This window comes from Sarcophilus harrisii, chromosome 4 (assembly GCF_902635505.1).
Source record: "Sarcophilus harrisii chromosome 4, mSarHar1.11, whole genome shotgun sequence".
Taxonomy (NCBI): Eukaryota; Metazoa; Chordata; class Mammalia; order Dasyuromorphia; family Dasyuridae; genus Sarcophilus; species Sarcophilus harrisii.
Window position 1 is genome coordinate 363933731 of NC_045429.1, and position 22160 is coordinate 363955890.

At 39.7% G+C, this 22160-nt stretch overlaps 1 protein-coding gene across 1 annotated transcript; it reads right to left on the reverse strand.

Annotated features, from left to right (window-relative positions):
* Positions 1 to 12581: 12581 nt before the first annotated feature.
* Positions 12582 to 20698, reverse strand: LOC116423716 (intelectin-1-like). The gene is given in 8 exon segments (XM_031968825.1): positions 12582 to 12780; positions 16853 to 16956; positions 17350 to 17470; positions 17578 to 17736; positions 18912 to 19152; positions 20043 to 20148; positions 20580 to 20646; positions 20648 to 20698. Coding segments are annotated over 8 exon segments (1002 nt in total). The 3' UTR covers positions 12582 to 12627.
* Positions 20699 to 22160: the final 1462 nt, after the last annotated feature.

Genomic DNA, 22160 nt, shown 5'->3' on the forward strand with positions numbered 1-22160 from the left:
AGACAGAGAGAGAGAGAAGGAGAGAAGAATGAGGGAAAAAAAAGAGAGAATGCTTTGGTCTATATTCAAACATCATCAGTTCTGGAGGCAGGTAGAGTTTTTCTTCATGACTCCTTTGGGATTGTCTCAGATCATTGTATTGCTGAGAAAAACTAAATCATTCACAGTGGTTCATTGTACAATACTGCTATTACTTTATATGTTTTGCTGATTCTGCTTACTTCCTCTGTATCCATTCATGTAAGTCTTTCTGAGTTTTTCTGAAATCATACTGCACATCATTTCTTATAGCACCATATTTTTCTTACAATCATATGCCACAAATCAAAAGTGCATTAGTGTGACAGTTTTCCAATATCCCCTCCAACATATATAATTTTTATGTTTTTTTTGTCATATTGGCCAATCTGATAGGTGTGAAGTTATGCCTCAGAGTTGTCTTAATTTGTATTTATCTCTAATCAAGAATAATTTAGAAATTATTTTAGAATAGAAATAATTTTAAAATATAATTGATTTTAATAAATAAATAAATGATAAATAATAAAATAATTTTTAATATAAATTGATTTCTTTGACTGAAAAATGCCTATTCATATCTTTTGACCATTTACCAATTAGGAAATGACTTGCATTGTTATGAGTAACCTAATTCAATGTACTCATTTGTTGTTTGTTTGTTTTTTTCATTTTTCTCCTGAACTTAAAATAGAATGTCCTTCTGCAAAGGAGAAAATTGAGGCCCATAGAGGGGAAATTAACTTAATTGAGGTAACACAAACAAAAAGAAATAGAGCCAGAATTCAAACTAAGTTTTATAATTCTAGAATCCAGCGTCTTTTTCTTGTGCCTGGAAGAGTCATAAAAATAACAAAGTGGATGTGGAACCCATACAAGCTAAAAGGACCAAGATCTGCGTTCTTGGGAAAGGCTTCCCAGAGGAGGTAGAATTTAAACTATGATTTTTAGTCAGGATAATCATTATATATAATTAAGAAAGGGTAAGGGTTGGCATAGAGACACATAGGGACAGCTGGTTCTGAGAATTCAGTTTGTCATTCACAAAGTTCGGTACATATTGAAGGGACCAAAGGTTTTCATTCATTTCCTTCCCTTGATGAATTCTCTCACTAAATACAATGATTCCACATTTCTTTCAATGTCAGTTTTCTTCTTTGCAGCACTGCACTGGAGGAGGAGGATTTTTCCCACAGGAGGATCTTTGGCAGTATTTCTCTGCCTATGACTAGGGAGGTTATGGAACTCCCTAGCAATACTAGCAACAGCAGGGAGATAATAGAAGCTCCTGTCCTACAGATGACCATTGCACCATTTTGGAATATTCAGGTATAGATAAATTCCCTTCTCCCAAGAACCAATATGAGATGATTCTTCTAAGTATGGAGTTTAGAGAGAACAATTTTTAAAATCCCATTAAATGACTTGTGGTTCCTGGGTGACCTTGGCCAAAGCACTTAGACTCTCTGGGATGTCTTTCCCAATAAGAGAAGTGGATAAAATGTCCTCCGAGATCCCCATTAGCTCTAGGCCTATGGTGTCATGCTTCTATAACTATGATTGGATAATTAAAGCATCTATTAAGCACTTATCATAAGCTGGACAATAGGATACAAATATAGCACAAAATAGTCCTTGCCAACAAGGAGTTTACATTGTAACTGAGAGTGATTATGCAGTACATTACAGAGTTGGAAAGCAGCCCAGGAAGGAAGCTATCATTTTTCTGGGAAGTGATGTGGGGGTCTGGTGCCAGGCAAGATGAGGTAAAAGTTTACCTATGACAGCTCAGAGTGGGTGTAGAGGATGAATCCCCTGGGGGATGGGTAGGATGATAGTGGTGCTCAGATTGCAAGCCTGACTTGGAAATGGCAGCCATTGAGGTCCCTCCTGCCTCTAAATCTCCATATTGGAGTTCCTTACATTCATGGATCCATTCACAGTCTGTTCTTTGAGGTAAGGGATTTTCCCAACATCAACATTTGGGGGCCCATACAGGGAGAGCCTGGCCTCCCCTGGCTTTATTCCCTCCTTGGCAAGGTACATTTTTTCACCCACAAACTTATAGTGGGACACCCCAAGCCACTGGGAGAAGGCTTGTTTGGGTCATCATGAGCTCCACGTTCAGCAGGTTTTCTTTGACTGGGGATGCCCAGGCTGGGAAATTCTTGCAATTTTTGCCAAAGTTCTTAGGGAACCTTTGTCACTCTTTCACCTTCTCTGGGACACTGGAGAAGATGAAAGTTCTATAGGGTAGTTTTTGACAAAATTTTATGGCTTTTGGCAAAGTTGGGACAGTCTTCTTTCATGTTATTTTGTCTATGTCTGCATCTCTGTTCAGAATGTCTGTGTCATGTTTGTTCTATGAGCTAGATTTTGTTACTTGGAAAGATTTAAATTGCAACCAGCAAAACAAACAAACAAACAACAACAAAACAAAAACAAAAACAAAAAACTACCCTTATGCTGTGGATAGAATACTGGGAAATTTTCTTTAAAAGCCTAACTTTTTTCTGTGGACTTCAGCTCTGGCCAAGCTAAGGCTACATGAAAATTTTAGCTAATTAAAATTAAAATAACATCTTTATATAGTCTCAAAAGTTTTGAAAGCCAAACATCTTAGCAAATTCAGAAAATTTTGAAAGCAATGATCAAGAAGTTTGGCAATTAGTCATTTTAAAATTGCAAAAAATTCCTGAAACATCTCAGTTGTGGGGATTGCTAACAAGATCAATATAGCCCAAGTCTCTCTGTTTACTACCTCTTCTCATCTCAGAATTGTAGGGAAATTCAAATTCTGCCTCACCTGCACAAATAGGGGAAGCAAAACCATGGGGATCCCACACTACCTTGCCCAAATACCTCTCTCCAACACAGTTTGGGGGAATGGGGATGGAGTGAGGATCATGCTCCATGGTCAGCATTCCTGGAGACCTGGCATCTGAAACTACCATCAAAGGGATATCCTGCCACCCTAGCTTTCAGCAGGTTCTGTCCAGGATCTACCTGGAAAGAATTCAGGTATCTCTGACAGCACCCAAAAGGCCAGTCAGCCTCTGCATTTGGTAAGACCACCATTCTGTCTCAATTATAGATACATATTAGCTATGAAATTTATAGCAAATTATTTTATCTCTGCCCAGTTTTCTAATTTGTCAAAAGAAATAATAGATGTTGTTGGGAAGTGTTTAGCATAAAACTTGCTATATGAATGTTAACTGCTTTTTTGGCTATAATTGCTTCATATTTATGGGTTTTTTTAATGTGTCCAACAGAAATATGATTTTTATCTGTGTGTAAAGTAATTTGGAAATTTGTTTGAAATATGATAGTAAAAGCAATTTTAAAGGAAAGCCCACTAAAGGGATCTATTTGCACTGATAGTTTTAACAGAAGAGTTTTGCAACTTTAGGAAAACAGAAAAGCAGTTTGTCACTACTTTAAAAACTCTAGTTATCCAGAGTCATACTTCTGAGGACCCTGTCAGTAAAAACTGGCACCTTAGCCCTTTTCCTGGCTCACAAAAGAAAACTGATTTGCATGACGTGGAAAATAACCACATTGCAATTAACTTTGTCTAGGCTCATTAACTAAATAAAGTTAAGTCAATTTTAAAATCTATTCTATCTCAATTTTAAGAATTGTCTTGTTTTCTCCCTAAAACAAAAGGTAAATGTATTTAAGGGAATAGAAACTACAGTTAAAATTATTTGGGAGGCAACTAGAAGGCACAGTAGATGGCACACACTGGCCCTGAAGTCAGGAGGACCTGAAAGCAAATCCAGCCTCAGACACATACTTCCTAGCTGTATGACCCTGGGCAAGTCACTTAACCCCAATTATCTCAGCAAAAAAAAAAAATTAAATTGAAAAACTAAAATTATTTGGCTCTTACTTAGGAAAATTCTAAAATTGTTACTTGAACTTATGGCACCAGGTTAAGCCTTATCAGTTTACCTCCAAGTATGAGGTGTGAACTTCTTTCCCCCTTCACATAGTGGGGGAGGTGTCAAAGAATAAGACAAGCTTTTGTAGCACAGCCCACAAAAGCACTAAAAGTTGAGGTAGGCAATTTAGCAAACTCAGCCCCTTCCCTGGGGTCTCTGTAAACTCTCCTTAATTGTAAGTTTGCCAGTTTCCTTGAAACCATCATGGTAAGCAAGATCACCAGCCCTGAGAAATAAGCCTGTTTAGGATTTATAGTTTCCAAACAAGGAATATATTTATTAAAAATCTATAAGCCTATGTAATGATTGATCCTTTGCACCAGGATACATTTAAACATATAAAACATGTTAAACAAAATCTCTTTATGGAATTAAATCCTGATAAACTTTTAAAATAATATATTTAGGGAGCAGCTAGATGGCACAGTGGATAGAACACCAGCCCTGAAGTTAGGAGGACCTGAGTTCAAATCTTGCCTCAGACACTTAACACTTCCTAGCTGTGTGACCCCTGGGCAAGTCACTTAGCCAATTGCCTCAGTAAAATAATAATAATAATGTATTTACCCCTAAGCTGCAATTGGTAGAATTTGCTATTAGAGATAAAATCACTTGGGACTGTAACTGATATTTGAGTTCTGAATTTGATTGTCCAATTATTAAGTCTGTAACCTACCATTTCAAGAGAAATGCCATAAATTACTCAGAGAATGTCTTCCTGAAATGTCTAGATAGACAACTTATCTGGGCAAAAAGCTGGGAGGATACGAAATTGGCCTCTGCTTAAGGTGGGTTCCTTCTGACTCAATTTCCCAGTTATGTTTCTTTGCTTCCCATCTGATTATTCCTGAGTCTGGCTATAAGGTTGAGTTATTATTTTATGATCAAACAAATCTAACTAAGGATGCCTTATCCTGTCATGTAATCAGGCTCAGGCCTGAAGGACCTTAATGCTAAGGATAATTATGTTCCTGCTTTTTTCTCTTGTAGCAGATGTCTACAATTAGAACAAATGGTCAGTAGAAGCCATGAGCCTAATACAAGTATCCCAGGGAACACAATGATTCTCTACTCTAGATCTTAAAGATGCTTTCCTTTCATGGCATTACATAAAGACTCGCGATTTCTTTTTACTCTCAAAGGGGCAAATCTAGGGGAATGTGATCCCCCGCCAATGCACAGGCCAGTAGGGATTAGATGAGATCTTGATCTGCAACCCCACCTAAGAGGCTTCTCTGACTGCAGCCATACAAACCCTAACTTCCAGCCCCCTCACCTCCACACAGGGCTAAGAAGTTTCTTTGTTTAAAGACCCACACAGTCTTATCAGTCTAAGATCCTGAAAGCTAAACTAATCTCTTGTCCAGACTTAGCCCTACCTAATGAAAGGCCCAGCTCAGACCTGCTTACTTCTCAAAGAAACTTGCTGTCTTTGGGGTGACCTGCCTGCTTTAGAGTAAGAGCTAAGGAACCTTCTAAGCTCACCCAGGCCAACCATTGAAGTTCTAACCCCTCACCAGGTTTGAAACATTTTTGCCCATTGTTAATGCTGTAAAGTTACCCATGTATATATCCTGTAAATAAAAGGCTATTAAATAAAAAAAAAAAAGAAAAAAAAAAAAAAAAAAAAGAAATATTTTTGCCCTCACAGAGTTTTAGAATTGGGGGAAGGAATGAGAGTGAACATCTATACTGACTCCAAATATGCTTTTTTCATTTTTTGACAGCAAAAAGTTCTCTTATTAAATATGCAAGGGAAATAGGCTTGCAGATTGCTGCTTCCCATTTGACCCTGATCATGGCACCTTTACTTCTCCAGCTCAGAAGAAAGGGAACATACCATTTCTCCTTCTGGATAGTTTTAAGCACCCTTAAGCCAGCTTCTAATCCTAGAGGCAAGCCAGGGAACTTCTTTCTGTCCTGCCCACCTCTTTGCAGAGTAACTATGGCCTAACCTTTACTCCTAGCCTGGATGAGGCATTTAAGATTAGCTTTCTTTCTTTCTTATTATTTATGAGAGCTTTGCTGCTAGTGTTTTCTCTCCAGCTCTCTCAGTGTCACTCCCCTGCCAGTGGGGAGATAACTCCTTAGTCTTTAGTCAGGCTAGAGAACTACATGGGCAATGGGGGCATTCAGGATTGTTGGGTGTGTCCTCAGCACCCTCAAGGCAGCCCACATATGGGACCTGATGCATTATTTACAAATCCCCAGGAAGATGATAGATTATATGTGAAGAATGATATATACTTTTCAGATATAATTAATGGATGAGATTATTCTGCTTTGTGACAATGGAGGACTTTTAAAAGAGTTGGGGAGGAAAATGGAAGGCAAGGGATAATGATATAGGAGAAAAGAGAAAAAAGAAAACACAGAAGAGAACAGAAGGAAGTCAGAAGGGGACACATATAATAATTAAATTAAATAAATAATAAGATTTTATGACAATGGGGTTTAGACTAGGGAAGAAGGCAAAAGGAACCAGAGTTGGACAGACAGGGAGCAGGAAAGAAAAGGGAGCCATTAAGACAATGGAGGACTTTTAAAAGAGTTGGGGAGGAAAATGGAAGGTAAGGGATAATGATATAGGAGAAAAGAGAAAAAAGAAAACACAGAAGAGAACAGAAGGAAGTCAGAAGGGGACACATATAATAATTAAATTAAATAAATAATAAGATTTTATGACAATGGGGTTTAGACTAGGGAAGAAGGCAAAAGGAACCAGAGTTGGACAGACAGGGAGCAGGAAAGAAAAGGGAGCCATTAAGGACCAGATATTCAAAGTGAAGATGAAGTGTGGGATTAATGTAAGTAGGAACGTTTAATAAAATAAAAAGAGGAGACTATATTACAAGAAGGAAATGACAAGGTTCAGGACTTTGGAGAGAATGTCTTTGCTAGTCATAGTAAGGTCTAAAAAGTGGTCATAGGAGGCAAATAGCTAGAACTGAGTAGGGAAGGAAGTTCTTAGAGTTGAGGAGCTTAAGGAATTAGAAAACCAGCATATTAGAAAATTCTTTGGCCTAAATCCTAAATTCTATAAAAGGGATATTAATTGTGAGTATTATTGTTCAATGTTGTCTTATTCTTTGCAACCCTATTTTGGGGTTTTCTTGGCAAAGATATTGGAGTGGTTTGCCATTTTCTTCTCCAGTTTATTTTCCAAATGAGGAACTGAGGTAAACAATGTTCCATAATGTGCCCAAGGCCATACAGCTAGTGTCTGAGGCCGGATTTGAAATCAAGTCTTGCTAACTGTAGTCCCAGCCCTCTATTCATTGAACCACAGAGCTGTTGAGTCATGATTGTAGAGAAGGAATTTAAATCAAGTGCTAGAATCATAGAAGAAGGTGAGAGGATGATATGAAGATGGATAATGAATTCAGGATGGCATAATGAAATTGAACAAATCTGAAGAAAGAAATTTTATTGCCATGACAGATAAGGGAAAATACAATTAAATTCAATAAATACTGTTTAAACATCAATTGTGTGCAAAGCTTTGGGTTAAACTCTGAAGATACAAACACAGAACTGAAAACCAGTCCATACCCTCAAAGAATGGACTGTGAACAGCTCCATGAATGTAAGGAACTCAAAGATTTAGAGTTAGGAGGGAGCTCAAAGGTTGCTATTTACAAGTAAGGCTTGCAATCTAAGCACTATACTCATCTCCCCCACAACAAGAACCTTGGACTCTGCCTCTAAAGCCCCTGTGAGCTCTCTTATGTAAGCTTTCACTTACTTTGCCTGGCATCAGACCTCCCTGTCACTTCCCAGAAAAATGATAGCCTCCCACCAAGACTCTTTTCCGCTTCTCTGTATGTATTGTAGCCCTCACTCTGTTCCCCTACTACCATAACAGTTGATGGCAAGGACTATTTTGTAGATGTCTTTGTATATCCAACCCTTAGCACAGTGTCTGGCACATAATAAGTACTTAATAGATGCTTTAACTATGCAGCTATAGTCATAAAATCATGGTACCATAGATCCTGAGCTAGAGGAGACTTCAGAAGATATCCAATCTAATTCTCTTTGGACAGATAAAGGGAAAAAAGGTACAGAGAGATTAAGAGTCTTGCCCAAGTTCACACAGGAACCAAAAATAATAGGATTTATTACATTATATTATTATGCCAGAGGAATCATCTCATGTTGGTTCTAGTTTCATAATGACACAACGGTCATCATTGAAATCCTTGCTAGAACAACTATGAGGTCCATAGCCATTCCAGTTGAAGGAAAAGAAATTCCCACATTGCCTGGGAGATGCTTCTGGGAAGAATCTTCCTCCACCAATGCAGAGCTACAAAAGAAAAAGATAGCGATGGAAGAACCATGGGATCACTAGATTTAGTGAAATGATTTGTCCAGGGAAGGAAATGCATGGAATCCCTTGGTCTCTTCAATATGTGTGGAACTTATAAAATGATAATCAGATTCCCCAGGATGCTAGCTTTCCCCATTCCTGTAAAGCTCACTCTTCTCCTTTATTATATATAATGATTCCCCCTAAGTCTTAGTTCAAATGCTATTCCTTATAGGAAGCCTTTCCAAACACCCCAAATCTTGGTGATCCTTTCAGCTACTATGAATTACACATCCACTTAGTCCATGTCATGACTCTGGATTCTGAAATTATAAAACCTTGTTTTGAACCCTGGTTCTAGTCTTACTTGCCTGTGTGACTTCAGTTAGGTAAATTCCCTCCTTTAAAGAATGATGTGCATCAGACCTCCTATTTCGTATTTAAGTTCAGAATAAAATAAAAATTTTATCTAAATAAGTATATTGTACTAGGTGATGTCAAAGGTCAGTGTATGTTCTAAATTTGTGAACTAAAAATTACCACATGCCCTCTTACAATGTTACTCTCTCCTTATTTTCTTTCTATAGCCTAGTACCTTGCATATAGACAACAGCAACAAAATGAACAAAAGGCTGGGCCTTATGGTTAAGAATTCAGATCCCACCTCTGGTATATACTAGATGTGTTATCATGGTGAGATGGCTTATCCTCTCAGCATCCCTGAGATAATCCCTCAGATTATCAACTTCGTACAAGTATCTGAATCAAGGGAAGGTAGTTTTATACTGGGAATTCCAACATATTTTTTTATTGTTGTCCATATTTGGAAAACAAATTTAAAAGACTGATACTCAGTGGATTCCAGGAGTAAATGATTTTGAGATTTCCATCATCTGCCAAGTTTTTTAAAAAACTTGTTCATATCAGTATGCAATCTTCATGTTTGATTAGGATAAAAAAAATTCCTAAAAGCACTAGTTTCTTCAATAGTTCTTATCCTGCACTGGCCACTTCAGGATCATACACACACAAATAGTCTGCTTCTGGGTTGCCTCCATACCCAGAACAACAGATAATTTGAAGAAACTCAGAAAGCTATGTTGCCAAGTCAGAAGTTATGTTCTCAAAAATGATTCAGTGTAATCAAAGTTTGTGCCCCAGTGATAGGGTCTCTCTGAGATATGGAATAGAACCTGGCATGTCCAAGAAGTTCTTCCCTCCTTCTAAACCAAAGTGTGAGTGGCAATGTGCTTGTTTGAAGACTGAATCTTGAGATTTTGACGTCCTATTATCACTCAGTTGAGCAATGGAAAGTCAAAGTCATCATGTGAAAGATAAAGTTAAAAGATATAGCACTGGATGGATGAATAGATCTGCCAACAGACAGGGTTTATTTTCTTAGAATGGAAAGGTTAGGGGGAAGCCATGAGAAAACATAAAATGTTGGTGTTGGAAGGTAGCTTAAAAGTTCCTTAGTTCTAGTTCCCATATAATGTAGAATATACATTTGTAATTCTCCTGAAAAGTCGTAGACAAGCTGATATATCTGAGTGGTGAGTTCTGCCTAGTAAAAGAGGCAGATCATTGTAGTTTAATGTACTATACTTTTCTTATGTGAACATTTTATTTGTCTAAAAGGCCAGAAAAATCCTCAGTAGGATAACTCCTACTCAAAGAGGTTCTTCTCAAAGTTGGACATGGCATGCAAGTAAAATGGATTTAAGTGAAGGAGGACTGTGCAATGTCACTAGCCTCACTTTTCCCTTCAGAACCATCTGGGTCCGCAGGCCAGATATGAATTAGGATGATTGAAGATGGTCCTCAATGGAAACACAAGCATGATAATGGAGAGTAGAAGAATGCATTTCCCCCGTACTACTTTACCCACAGAACTCTGATAGTGACTTTTATCAACATGTTGGGAAACCCCTTGAGACTTACACCATGAAAGCAAGTTCGCCTGAATGATCTAGCTAAGATCTCTTCACAGAGAAGAAGAGAAAGAGAAAAGACAGCAAACAGGAAACAGCAAACAGACAGAAAAAGAGGAAGGAGGGAGAAGGCAGGGATATGAGTGCCATGCTGGTACTACAATTTGGCTAAATTAAGCTTAGATACTTCCAAATGACTTTTATCCCCTGGACCTAGCTCAGCCTCCTGGGGCAACACAAAGTAACCCAGGCCCTCTTCCATAAGACAGAATTTCAGGTATTTCAAAGTGACTATCAGTTACCTCTGAGTCTATTCTCTGCCATTTCCTTCAGCTGTTCCTTTTATCAGTCTCTCTATCTATACAAAGAAGGTACCTAAATAGATGTCTCTAAGGGCCCTTCAACCTAGGATTCTAGGCTTTCCTGATCCCAGAATCCTAATTTGCCTGTCCAGGACAGGTTTCCATTTGCCAATATCCTTCATAAAATGTGGCTCATTAAATAGAACAGAATGCTCCAAATGTGGTCAGACAAGGGCATGTCTGCTCTCTATTTGCACTGAAATGATCTTGTTGATGCTATGTATAGGGCATTTTCACTTCACTGGATGCTCTCTAAGAGTTCTAAAAAGAATAATAAGGAAGAAACATAAAGAGAATGGGGGAGGGGACGGAAATAGGCATTTCTATATCACCTGCTGTGTTGCAGGTACTGTCATAAGTGTTTTACAGATTGTCTCATTAGAGATAACAGGATGGCCCACTGGAAGGAATCATGATGTAGAGAGGACCTGGGGTCGAATCCTGCCTCTGTCACTTGTGACTTGTAACACTTGGCTTCTCAGACCTCTGTTACAGCTGGTGTGAATTTATTCTCTCAAAGTTCTAAGCGTCTCTCTCTATATATGGAAGGGGCAGGCCAGTGAGACTGGAACATATTGAAAGAAAAGAGCCTGCACTAATCCAGGGGAGGCTTCGAGGTCGCAGTAGAGCTTTAGACATGTACTTAAGAAGTCCTGAATGTGAATTCTACTTTGATTGCTTTCTAGTTCTATGATTCTGCACAAGTCAGTGTAACTGCCTCAGTCTTTGCTTCCTCATCAATAAAGTGGGAATGCTACCCACTAGATAGAGTTGTCATGAAGGACAGATGAGACAATAGTATAAAGCACTTTGTAAATCTATATAAATAAAGCACTATGTAAATGATAGTTTTTATTACTGTTATTGTCATTCTCATTGGCTCAGGTCTTTTTCGTAGTCTTTCTCTGCCTCTCTCTGAATTTCTATCTCTGACTTTATCAATCTCTTTCTGTCTCTCTTCAATGGACTAAAAGGTAGAGTCAATGTGAGGTTCTATTTGTCACCCCAAGACTCAGAACTGCCAGAGTTACTATTCTCCAAACCCTCTGATGGGTCCCAGAACTCAAAATGGGTGTCTGAATCCCAGCACATGGGGCGTTGGCTGCTCTTTCATTATTATATACTCGGTACTGGACAAAGCCTCCAACCAATTCCTCTGGTGAGACACAAGAGCACTGGGGTGATCAGTATGAAAGACAGAAATTCAGAAAATAGCTTCCAAGGAGTAGCTGTGGAGTTCTCCAAATGTATCTTAGAATCCAAACTATGGCTTAACAGTAATTATTCAGAATAAACCCAGCTGGGAACAGGGTCTCAGGTTGCCAAAAGGATCAAAATGTTAGTCAAGGACATTAGCAGAGATTTCATTTAAGCCCTGGGCCTCAGTGGAGTCCCGTTGCTTATCTGAGCATAGTAGGAAAACCATTGTACTCCTTTTATAGGCCATCATCATTACAGTACAAAGTTTAGTGGGATGAGGATAACAAGTAATATTATTGTTTGGAGCTCAGATAACAAACGCTCTGGCCTAGTGGAGAGTAATATTGGGCAGTTTTTTCTACATCACCAAAGTCTTAGACGACAGGTATATAGCAGGGCCATTGTCAGTCCAACACTTGCCAACTCCATATTTCACTGGATACACCTTCAGAAGACAAAAAGAAATACCACGAGGACAGGAGTTTTGGAGTCTGGTTGAACTCATTTCCCAGCAATATTCCCCACCAACCTGACTCAAGGAACCAAATTTACCTGACAGAGACCAAACAGGTTCCCTCCCATGATCTTGAGGAAGCTGCTGTAGGTACGATACCTCCATAGTCCTGAGCTAGAGGATGTCTAATGTAATACTCTCATTGGACAGATAAAGAAAAGAAGGTACAGAGAATTTAAGAGCCTTGCCTAAATTCACGCAGGAAGCAAAAGTCATGCTTCAATAGAATTTATTATGCTCTATATTATATGCCCAGATAAATCATCTCATGTTGGTTCTTGAAGAGAAGGGAGGTTACCCATCCATGAAACTAACAATTTCTAGTTTCAGAATGACACCATGGTCATCTGTAGAAGAGGAGCACAGCAGCCTCTGTGATCTCCCGACTGTTGCTATAAGCATTATGAGTTCCATAACCATTCCAATCAAAGGCAGAGAAATCCCCACATTGCCTGGGAGATCCTTCTGGGAAGAATCCTCCTCCACCAATGCAGTGCTACAAAGAAGAAAGATGGAAATGAAAGAACCATGGGGTCACTAGATTTTGTGAAAGAAGTTGTCCAGGGAAGGAAATGCATGGAATCCCTTGGTCTCCTCAACAGCAAGGAGGTCCACATCCTCCTTGGAACTTATAAAATGATAATCAGATTCCCCAGAATGCTAGCTGTGCCCATGCCAATAATGCTCACTCCTCTCCCCCTTCATTATATATAATGATTCCCCTCAAGACTAGTTCAAATGCTATTCCTTATAGGAAGCCTTTCCCAACACCCCAAATCTTGGTGATCTTTTCAACTACTATGAGTTATACATCACTTAGTCCATGTCATGACTCTGGATTCTGGAATTATAAAATCTTGTTTTGAACCCTGGCTCTATTTCTTCTTGTCTGTGTGACCTTAGTTAAGACAATTTCCTCCTCTGTAGTATGATGTGCATTAGACATCCTATGTTTAAGTTCAGAATAAAATGAAAATTTCATTAAGTAAGCATATTGCACTAGGTGATGTCAAATCTGTAATTTAATCTGCAAATTAAAAATGACCACATTGCATTGTTACTATCTCCCCTTTTTTTCTTTCTATAGCCTAGTATCTTGCACATAGGCAGCAACAACAGAGTGGACAAAAAACTGGCCTTGGGGTTAAGGCTTCAAGTTCTGCTTCTGACACATACTAGATGTGTTACAATGATCAGATGGCTTATCCTTTCAGTATTCCTAGGCAGTGATCTCAGATTATAAACTACAGACAAGTATCTGAGTCAGGGGAAGGTAATTTTATACCGGGAATTCGAACACAAATGAAATCATGATTTTGGACAACAAATTCAAAAGACTGATACTAAGTGGATTCCAGAAGCAAATGATTTTGAAATGTATAAAAAAAATTTTCCATGAATGTTTCCTTCCATCATTTGTAAAACTTTGAAGAAAACTTTTTCATAGAAGTATGCAAAGCACATCGGATTTGAAAGGAAAATAATTCCTAAAAGCACTAGTTTCTTCAGTAGTTCTTATATTGTTCCTGGCCACTTCAAATTCCACACACATATAGTCGTCTTCTGGGTTGCCTCCAAACCCAGAGCTACAGATACTTTGCAGATGCCCAGAAAACTACATTGCCAAAAAGGTACATAGCAACAAAATCAGAAATTATATTCTCATATGTGATTCAATGTGATCAAAGTTTGTGCCCCAATTTTAGGCCCTCTCTGAGATATAGAATAGGACCTGGAATCACCAAGAAGTTCTTTCCTCCTTCCAAAATGAGGTGTAGGCAGCAATAAGCTGTCTCAGCTGCATGTTTAAAGACTGAATCTTGAGATTTTGACATCCTATTATCAGTCAATAGAGCAAAGGAAAGGGAGGAGGGAGGGAAGGAGGAAGGGAAGGAAGCAAAAAGGAAGAAGAAATGGAGGGAAGGATAGAGAGGGCAGGTGGGAGGGAAGGAAGTAGGAAGGGAAAAAGGCAAAGTGGAAAGGGAAGAAGTCAAAGAGGGAGGGAAGGAGGAAGAGAGGGAGGTAGGCAGGGAGGGATGCAGTCAGGGAGGGAGGGAGGAAGACAAAGGAAGGGAAGAAGGGAGAAGACAGAGAGAATGAGGGAGGGAGATAGAGGGAGTAAGGCAGAGAATGGGGAGAGAGAAAGAAAGGAAGGAAGAGAAAAATGAAAGAAGGAAGGAAGGAGGGAGGGAGGGAGGGAAGGAAGGAAGGTGCTTTGCCTGGTCCTCAGTAGGATAACTCCTACTCAAAGAGGTTCTTCTCAAAGACGTCCATGCAAGTGAAATGGATTTAAGTGAGGGAGGACTGTGTAAAGTCATCAGCCTCACTTTTCCCTTTAGAATCATTGGGATCCACAGGCCAGATACGAATTAGGATGACTGGAAATGGCCCTCAATGGAAGCACAAGCACTATAGTGCTGAAGAGTATGAAGAGTAGAAGAATGCATTTCCCCTGTATTACTTTACACACAGAACTCTGATAATGACTTTTATCAACATGTTGGGCCTAAGTAACCCTTTCTCTGGGGAACCCCTTAAGACTTACATCCATGAAAGCAAGTTCGCCTGATGATCTAGCTGAGATCTCTTCACGGAGAGGAAGAAAAGGAGAGAAGATAGCAAACAAAAAACAGCAAACAGACAGAAAAAGAGGAAGGAGGGAGAAGGCAGGGATGTGGGTGCCATGAGCATTACAGTTGGACTATTTAAGCTAAGATACTTCCATATGATTTTTATCCCCTGAACCTAGCTCAGCCTCCTGGGACAACACAAAGTAACCCAGACCCTCTTCCATAAGACAGAATTTCTGGTATTTCAAAGTGACTATCAGTTACCTCTGAGTCTATTCTCTGCCATTTCCTTCAGTTGTTCCTTTTATCAGTCTCTCTTATCTATACAAAGAAGGTACCTGAAGAGATGTCTCTAAGGGCCCTTCAACCTAGGATTCTAGGCTTTCCTGATCCCAGAGAATCCTAATTTGCCTGTCCAGGACAGGTTTCCATTTGCCAATATCCTTCATAAAATGTGGCTCATTAAATAGAGCAGAATGCTCCAAATGTGGTCAGACAAGGGCATGTCTGCTCTCTATTTGCACTGAAATGGTCTTGTTGATACTATGTAATACCATAACTCATATAGGGCATTTTCACTTCACTGGATGCTCTCTAAGAGTTCTAAAAAGAACAATAAGGAAGAAACACAAAGAGGGTAGGGGGGGAAGGCATTTCTATATCACCTGTTGTGTTCCAGGCACTGTCATAAGTGTTTTACAGATTGTCTCATTAGAGATAACAGGATGGCCCACTGGAAGGAATCATGATGTAGAGAGGACCCGGGGTCGAATCCTGCCTCTGTCACTTGTGACTTGTAAAACTTGGTTTCTCAGACCCTCACTCTCATCCCATGCAAAACAAGAGGGTTGTATAAGATGACCTTTAAGTCCTGTAATTCCAAAACCCTTCATAGTTTACTGCCTCACTGAAGTGGGATAAAAAACAACTGGACTCCAGGAGAGGTCAGTTCCATCCTCCATATTTACTGAACCATGGGGATTACTATAATTGCCACATTTGAATCAATTGATTCAAACAAAAGATTAAAAAATGACTAGTGAACCATCCCAAATTGCTATTACTACTAATAATTGTATTAGTTAAAGCACTTACAATATGCCAGGCACTGGGTGAAGCATCTTATACTGGTTACCTCATTTGATTCTCATAGCAACCCTTAGAAGTTGGTGCCATCATTATGACCATTTAAGAGGTGAGAAAACTGAGGCAAACACAAGTTAAGTGACGTGCCCAGAGTTACATAGCCCACGTCTGAGGCTACATTTGAACTTGGGTTTTCCATGACTCTAGGTCAGGCACTCTACGCACTGAGACACTTAGGAGCTTTACTGCCTCATGTTTCAAATATGTCTTATAGCTCTTCCTCTGTCACTCACAAGTTCTCCCTGCCCAGAACTAGGAGATTTATTCCCTCAATGTTCTAAGTATCTATATACAGAAGGGGAAGGCATGTATCCAGAGCAAGACAGTGAGATTGATGCATATTGAAAAAAAAAAGAGCCAGCACTAGTCCAGGGAAGGCTGTGAGGTGCCATCGTACTTAGAGCTTGGACATAGACTTAGGAAGTCCTGAGTGTGAATTTTGCTTTATTCACTTTCTAGATCCATGATTCTACACAAGTCACTGCAACTGCCTCAGTCTTAACTTCCTCATCAATAAAGTGGGACTGCCACCTACAAGTTAGGATTGTGAAAAAATACAAATGAGAAAATATTATAAAGCACTTAGTATAGAGCACTACATAAATTATAATGCTTATTACTGTTGCTGTCATTGTTACCATTAGCTCAGGCTTTTTCCTCTTTCTCTTTCTCTCTCTATCCATCTCTCTGTGCGTCTATTTCTATCTGATACTCTGTTGATCTCTTTGTAGCTCTCTCTCTTCAATGGATTAGAAAGAATCAGAGTCGAGGTGAGGCTATATTTGACACCCCCAAGGCTAAAAGCTGCCTGCCTGAGTTACTACTCTCCAAACCCTGGGTCCCAGGACTCACATGTTCAGTGTTACATCCAGTGACTCGAATTCCAGCACACAGGGCGTTGGCTGCTCTTTCATTATTATATACCCGGAACTGGACAAAGCCTCCAGCCAATTCATCTGGTGAGACACAAGAGCACTGGGGTGATCAGTGTGAAAGACAGAAATTCAGAAATTAGTTTCCTAAGGGCAGCCATGGAGTTCTTTACTATATCATCTTAGAATTCAGACTATGGCTTAACACTAATGGTTCAGAACAAGCCAAACAGGGAGCAGGGCCTCATGGTTGACAGATAGGACTAAGATAAAGCCAGCAAGGACCAAGATCAGTCAAGGACATCGCCAGAAATTTCAACTAAACAGTGGGCCTCAGTGGAGTCCCTTTTCTTGTCTGAGGATTGTAAAGAAATCATGATACTCCTTATATGGGCAGGCACCATTATAATATAAAGCTTAGTGTGATGAGGATAATAGGTAATATTATTGTTTGGAGATCAGATAATGACCACTCACTCTGGCCAAGTGGAGAGTAATACTGGGCAGTTGTTTTTGCATCACCAAAGTCATAGACGACAGGTATAGCAGGGCCATTGTCAGTCCAACATTTGCCAGCCCCATATTTCACTGGATACATCTGCAAGAGACAAAAAGAGACACCACAAGGACAGGAGTTTGGGAGTCTGGTGGAACCGACTTCCCAGGGATGTTCCCTACCCACTTGACCCAAGGAACCCTATTCACCTTGTAGAGACCAAACAGGTTCCCTCCCATAACCTTGAAGAGACTGCTATAGGTGTGATACCTCAGCAGAGAGCTACTCTTCCATTGCTGCAGTGGAGACTGGTTAGGAACATGCCAGATGGCAAGGTCCTTGGCCTGAATGTCATAGTAACCTGGGTTCTAGAGGACAGTAAGAGCTTTAGTCCAAGGGTATCATGAGTCAAATTCAACAAAGATAGATTCTTTCTATCTTCTTTCTCACTGAACAAGATAACATTTTATTACAAAATAAAGATGCTACTTGCCCATAGAATGAGCAAGTGACTTTTCCTCATTTGGCCAAAGGTGAAGACATAACTCATTTTTAATAGGTAGAGGAAAGAACAGGAAAAAGTAGGTAGCATGATGAGATTGAAGGAAACATGATTGGTCCCATAGCTGAGGGATGGGAGCAATGATTGGTTAAGAAGTTGGGAGTATGAGGCTAGCAAAAACTCCTCCTCTCCTGGAGCTAAGAAATGTCTCTTTTTTGAGTCCAAAAGTTTAAGTGGAACAAAATTCTTTGGAAAGCAAGCCAGACATCCATGAAGAATAATTTGATATAGAGATGCTAGACAAGACTTTCTGGTATCCACCCTCATCTCCCCAAGACAGAAGATTCCTTGAGGCAAGAAAAGAACAGTGATTAGCAGGAGAACTCTACATCTAAACATAATTCATGGTAGACCAGATGAATTTCTATACTAATGTCAAAGACATAACTTTAAGGAGTTACAGGGCATTATCAATCAACTCTAAATAGTAGAATTTAAAATGATGAAAGAATCTATTTTATCTTCTCAATGCATTTCCAAAAGGTCACATTAAGACTTGGATGAAACTAATGACCCTTAATTATCTGACCATGGACTTTAGAGTTCTACTGTTCACATGTGTGGGAAAACTGACAAAACACAGAATCACAGAATTTAAAAGATAGAAGAGATCTCAACAACCATCTTGTCTTAATCATACCAAAAGATTCTCTATGGTGACAAAGTATTCTAGCTTTATGGCCTTCAAATAAGGGACCTCTTAAAAAACAGCCCATTCCACTGTTGAACAATTCTGTTAGGAAGTATTTTATGACAAGCTTAAATTGAGTGCTTTACATGTATCATTGACTCTTCTGTTTCCAGCTGCTGGGGTAAAATCAAATGTATCTAAACCCTCCTTAATAAAAAATAATTAGCTTAGTCCTAGCAGATGAAACTCATCCCACGAATAAAGGACTACAAACTCCAGGCAGTGATAATTCAGGACCCATCTGAAGGAGACTCATTCAACCAAGAATTTGGCATTCAAATAGAGCATACCTTGTAGTCATCACTGGTAGCAGCTTCTGCAGATCCAAAGGTGGCATAATTGGCCCAGTTCCCATCACCCTCAGGATAGTCTTGTCTGTCCCCCTGCTGGCTGGACCAGTGATCCCCCTCAGAGCACTTCCCTGCCAAGAAGTTCTCATGCACACTGGCCACCAGGGTCCAGCCACCTCCTCCAGAACTCATGTCACAAAAAGTCTGGTAAATGTGCCCATTCCCAGTCTGGAGGAAGTATCTGTAGAGCCATCTGTAGAGAACAAAACCACACAGGCTCACTCACTGACAGCTCACAAGCAATTTTAGGGACATGAGAAACCTAAAAACCAGAATAAACACCTTCCAGGATTCACCCATATAACCTTTACTAGAGAAATTCTACTTTCCCTACATATGGGAGATGCTAATTCTGAAGCAGAGCATGGAAACAAGAATTCCAACTGGAAATCCCTTCTCTGAGACTATTTTCTGCATCATCATAACTCCCATTTGTACAGCTTCTATCCCATTTGGGCCACTGACCCTGAATTCTCTACTCTCTAAGCTTGCTTCATAGGACTCTAATGTAAAAGGCTCTATCCTAGAATGATACTACTGAGTGGAGTCCAGGACAAAGAAGCAGTGCTCCTCACCTCTCTCCACTTTTATTGCCCTAGAACAGCCTGCAGGCAGCTAGGTAGCACCAAAGTACACAGAGCTGAGCTTGGAGTCAGCAAGCTTCATCTTTCTGAGTTCAAATTTCATATCAAACACTTCCTAGATGTGTGACTCTAGGCAAGTCATTTAATCTTGTTTGCTTCAGTTCCCTCAAGTATAAAATAAGCTGGAGAAGGAAATGGCCAACCAGTCCAGTATCTTTGCCAAGAGTAGCCCAAATGAGATCACAGAGCTGGATATGACAAACAACTCAACAATAACAATCGTGACAGAGAGGACTAAAAGGTAAGAGATGATGAATGGAAATAAAGTGAAGAAGCATGAGCATGAAGCAAGTTTATTATTGCCTTCTGGCCTCTCTGGCTTCTTTCCAATGAAGCCCCACCAGGACTTCAGGCTCCAAGACAAACATTTAGTTGCCTCAGTGGGACTGAGATGATTCAGACTGCACCATCCTGTCCCTATTTTCACTCACCGTCTGCCTCTAGACATTTCTCTTTGATTTCCATGCAGCTTCGAGGTATGGATTCAAAGGAAGAAGCACAGGTCTTTTGTTGGATCAGAGGGAGAACTAAGTCTCAAAAAGATACAAAGGATGCTTTTAGTTATTGTTTGTGCAAGTTTCCACCACAGAGCAGAAGATACATACTGGTTTCATCCATCCTTATTGAGATCATGGAACACACTCATTTCTTACTTGTTTATTAGGGCATCCAGTCCCAGGAAGCTTTAATAAATATAGGGTGGTGAGAAAACCCACAGTTCCTCTCCTTTAACATAGGTTATATGCAGCCATTTTCATACTTTGGGGTTGGTATTTCAACTTCCTCCCACTCCCACTTCTTCCAGGACTCAGAAATCAGCTGCCTAAAGTCTGAGGTAGGTAATGGAGATTGTACTGACGAGAAACCCCCAACATCACCTATAGGACAGTTCTAGTTCTTTGCCTCTCTGATGGTGTCCCTATAGAGTGAAGAGGACAATTTGGTAGCAGAAAATTTGACTTACCAGCTCTATCCTCTTTGGTCAGCAGCATCAGGAATAGCAATGTACATTGCCACATCATTATCTTTCTAAAGGCAAATATTTGTCACTGCAAAGAGAGGCCACAGGCCATTATTTCCCATTGCCCAAACTACTTCATCAGACACTGACCACAGCCTACTTAAGTCCTTAGCAAGTAAGGATTTTAGCCTCCTATACTGGTCCATACTGATTTGTTGCTAAATATGTAACAACCACTTTTGCACAATATGTGGGTGTTGCCTGTGTGTCCATGTCTGTGTGTATACACATACTTAAAATTTTATCTAGCATATATAATATGACATTTATATTATATATGCTGGACATACTTTAAGTTTAATCTGCATTCACATGTTCTCCAATACTTTCTTAAGTTTAGAATATCAATAAAGCAATAAACCTACCTCTGCTTTATGGTGTTTGTAGATTTCAAAGATGTAAATGATCCGAATGAAGATTTGCCAACTAGAAGCTAGTGTAAATGGCCCCAGCATATATACCTGCCTGAACTCTTCACTTTGGACTCTCTTTTACCCTGTCATTGAGTCAAACCTGTAACTAGGACTTTACCATTCTTGTCCTTCCAATGCCTGAGCCCAGATACTTTTACCTTTCTTAGTTCCTTCTTCACAGCTTCAGAGAGAGAATTCTAGGTCTTCCTCTTTTCCCTCTTCTGAGTGAGGTTTATTCTTTGCTGGGGCTGGAAAAACTGAAACTTTTATGTAGCTCTGCCCCAAGGTGTACTGTGGCCCCTCCCCTTGGAAACTTGTCAATGAAGAATCTTGACTCTGATCTTCCCAAAATGACATCGCAATACATTCAGTGCCCTCTGACAGCCACCTGTGCCCAAAGTTTCACTCTATCAGAAAATGTATTATTGTGGGAAAGTCAAAAACTCTCTGCCCTCAGGGTCTTCTTTGATGTTAAGTAGCATATGGTAGATAGAGAAGGCAGTAGGTGAAGAGAGAAACTTCAAAGGATTTCCATAGAAACAAACCTAATAGAACTCAGGATGCAGCAAAATCTCTCGTGTTTTCCTATAATCTATGATCATAGTGTGAATTGATCCAGCACTTTCCCTATGACAATGCCAATGTATATAAATACTTCAATGAAAGAAAAATAATCTTTGTGGCTTACTTTTTTCTTTGGAATGAATTTGTAAATCTTTCACCCCATCTTCCATCCCATAATTTGTAAGGAATCTTTTAGAAGCCAAGGTAGGACTACTTTGAATTGCTCCTGAGACATTTGTGGGATGTCATCTCCCATCTGGCCATGAGGGCTCTGAGCAAATACTCACCCTAATCATTTGTTGTTTATTCTTTAGTGATGTTCATTGAACAGGTTTTCTGTGACAGAAGGACCCAGGCAACCTTGTGACAATGAGATTCAGAGGCTCCAATATAGTTTGTACTGGGGACCACAATCTATACCAGAGCCCACAGAAGCCAGTAGCTGTAGACACAGGACTTGGGAAGTGACTGAGCAATTTTCTGGAGATGAACATATTTAACCAGCAATCTTGCAAGCAAATTCAGAAGAGATTTCAAGCAAGCAGTT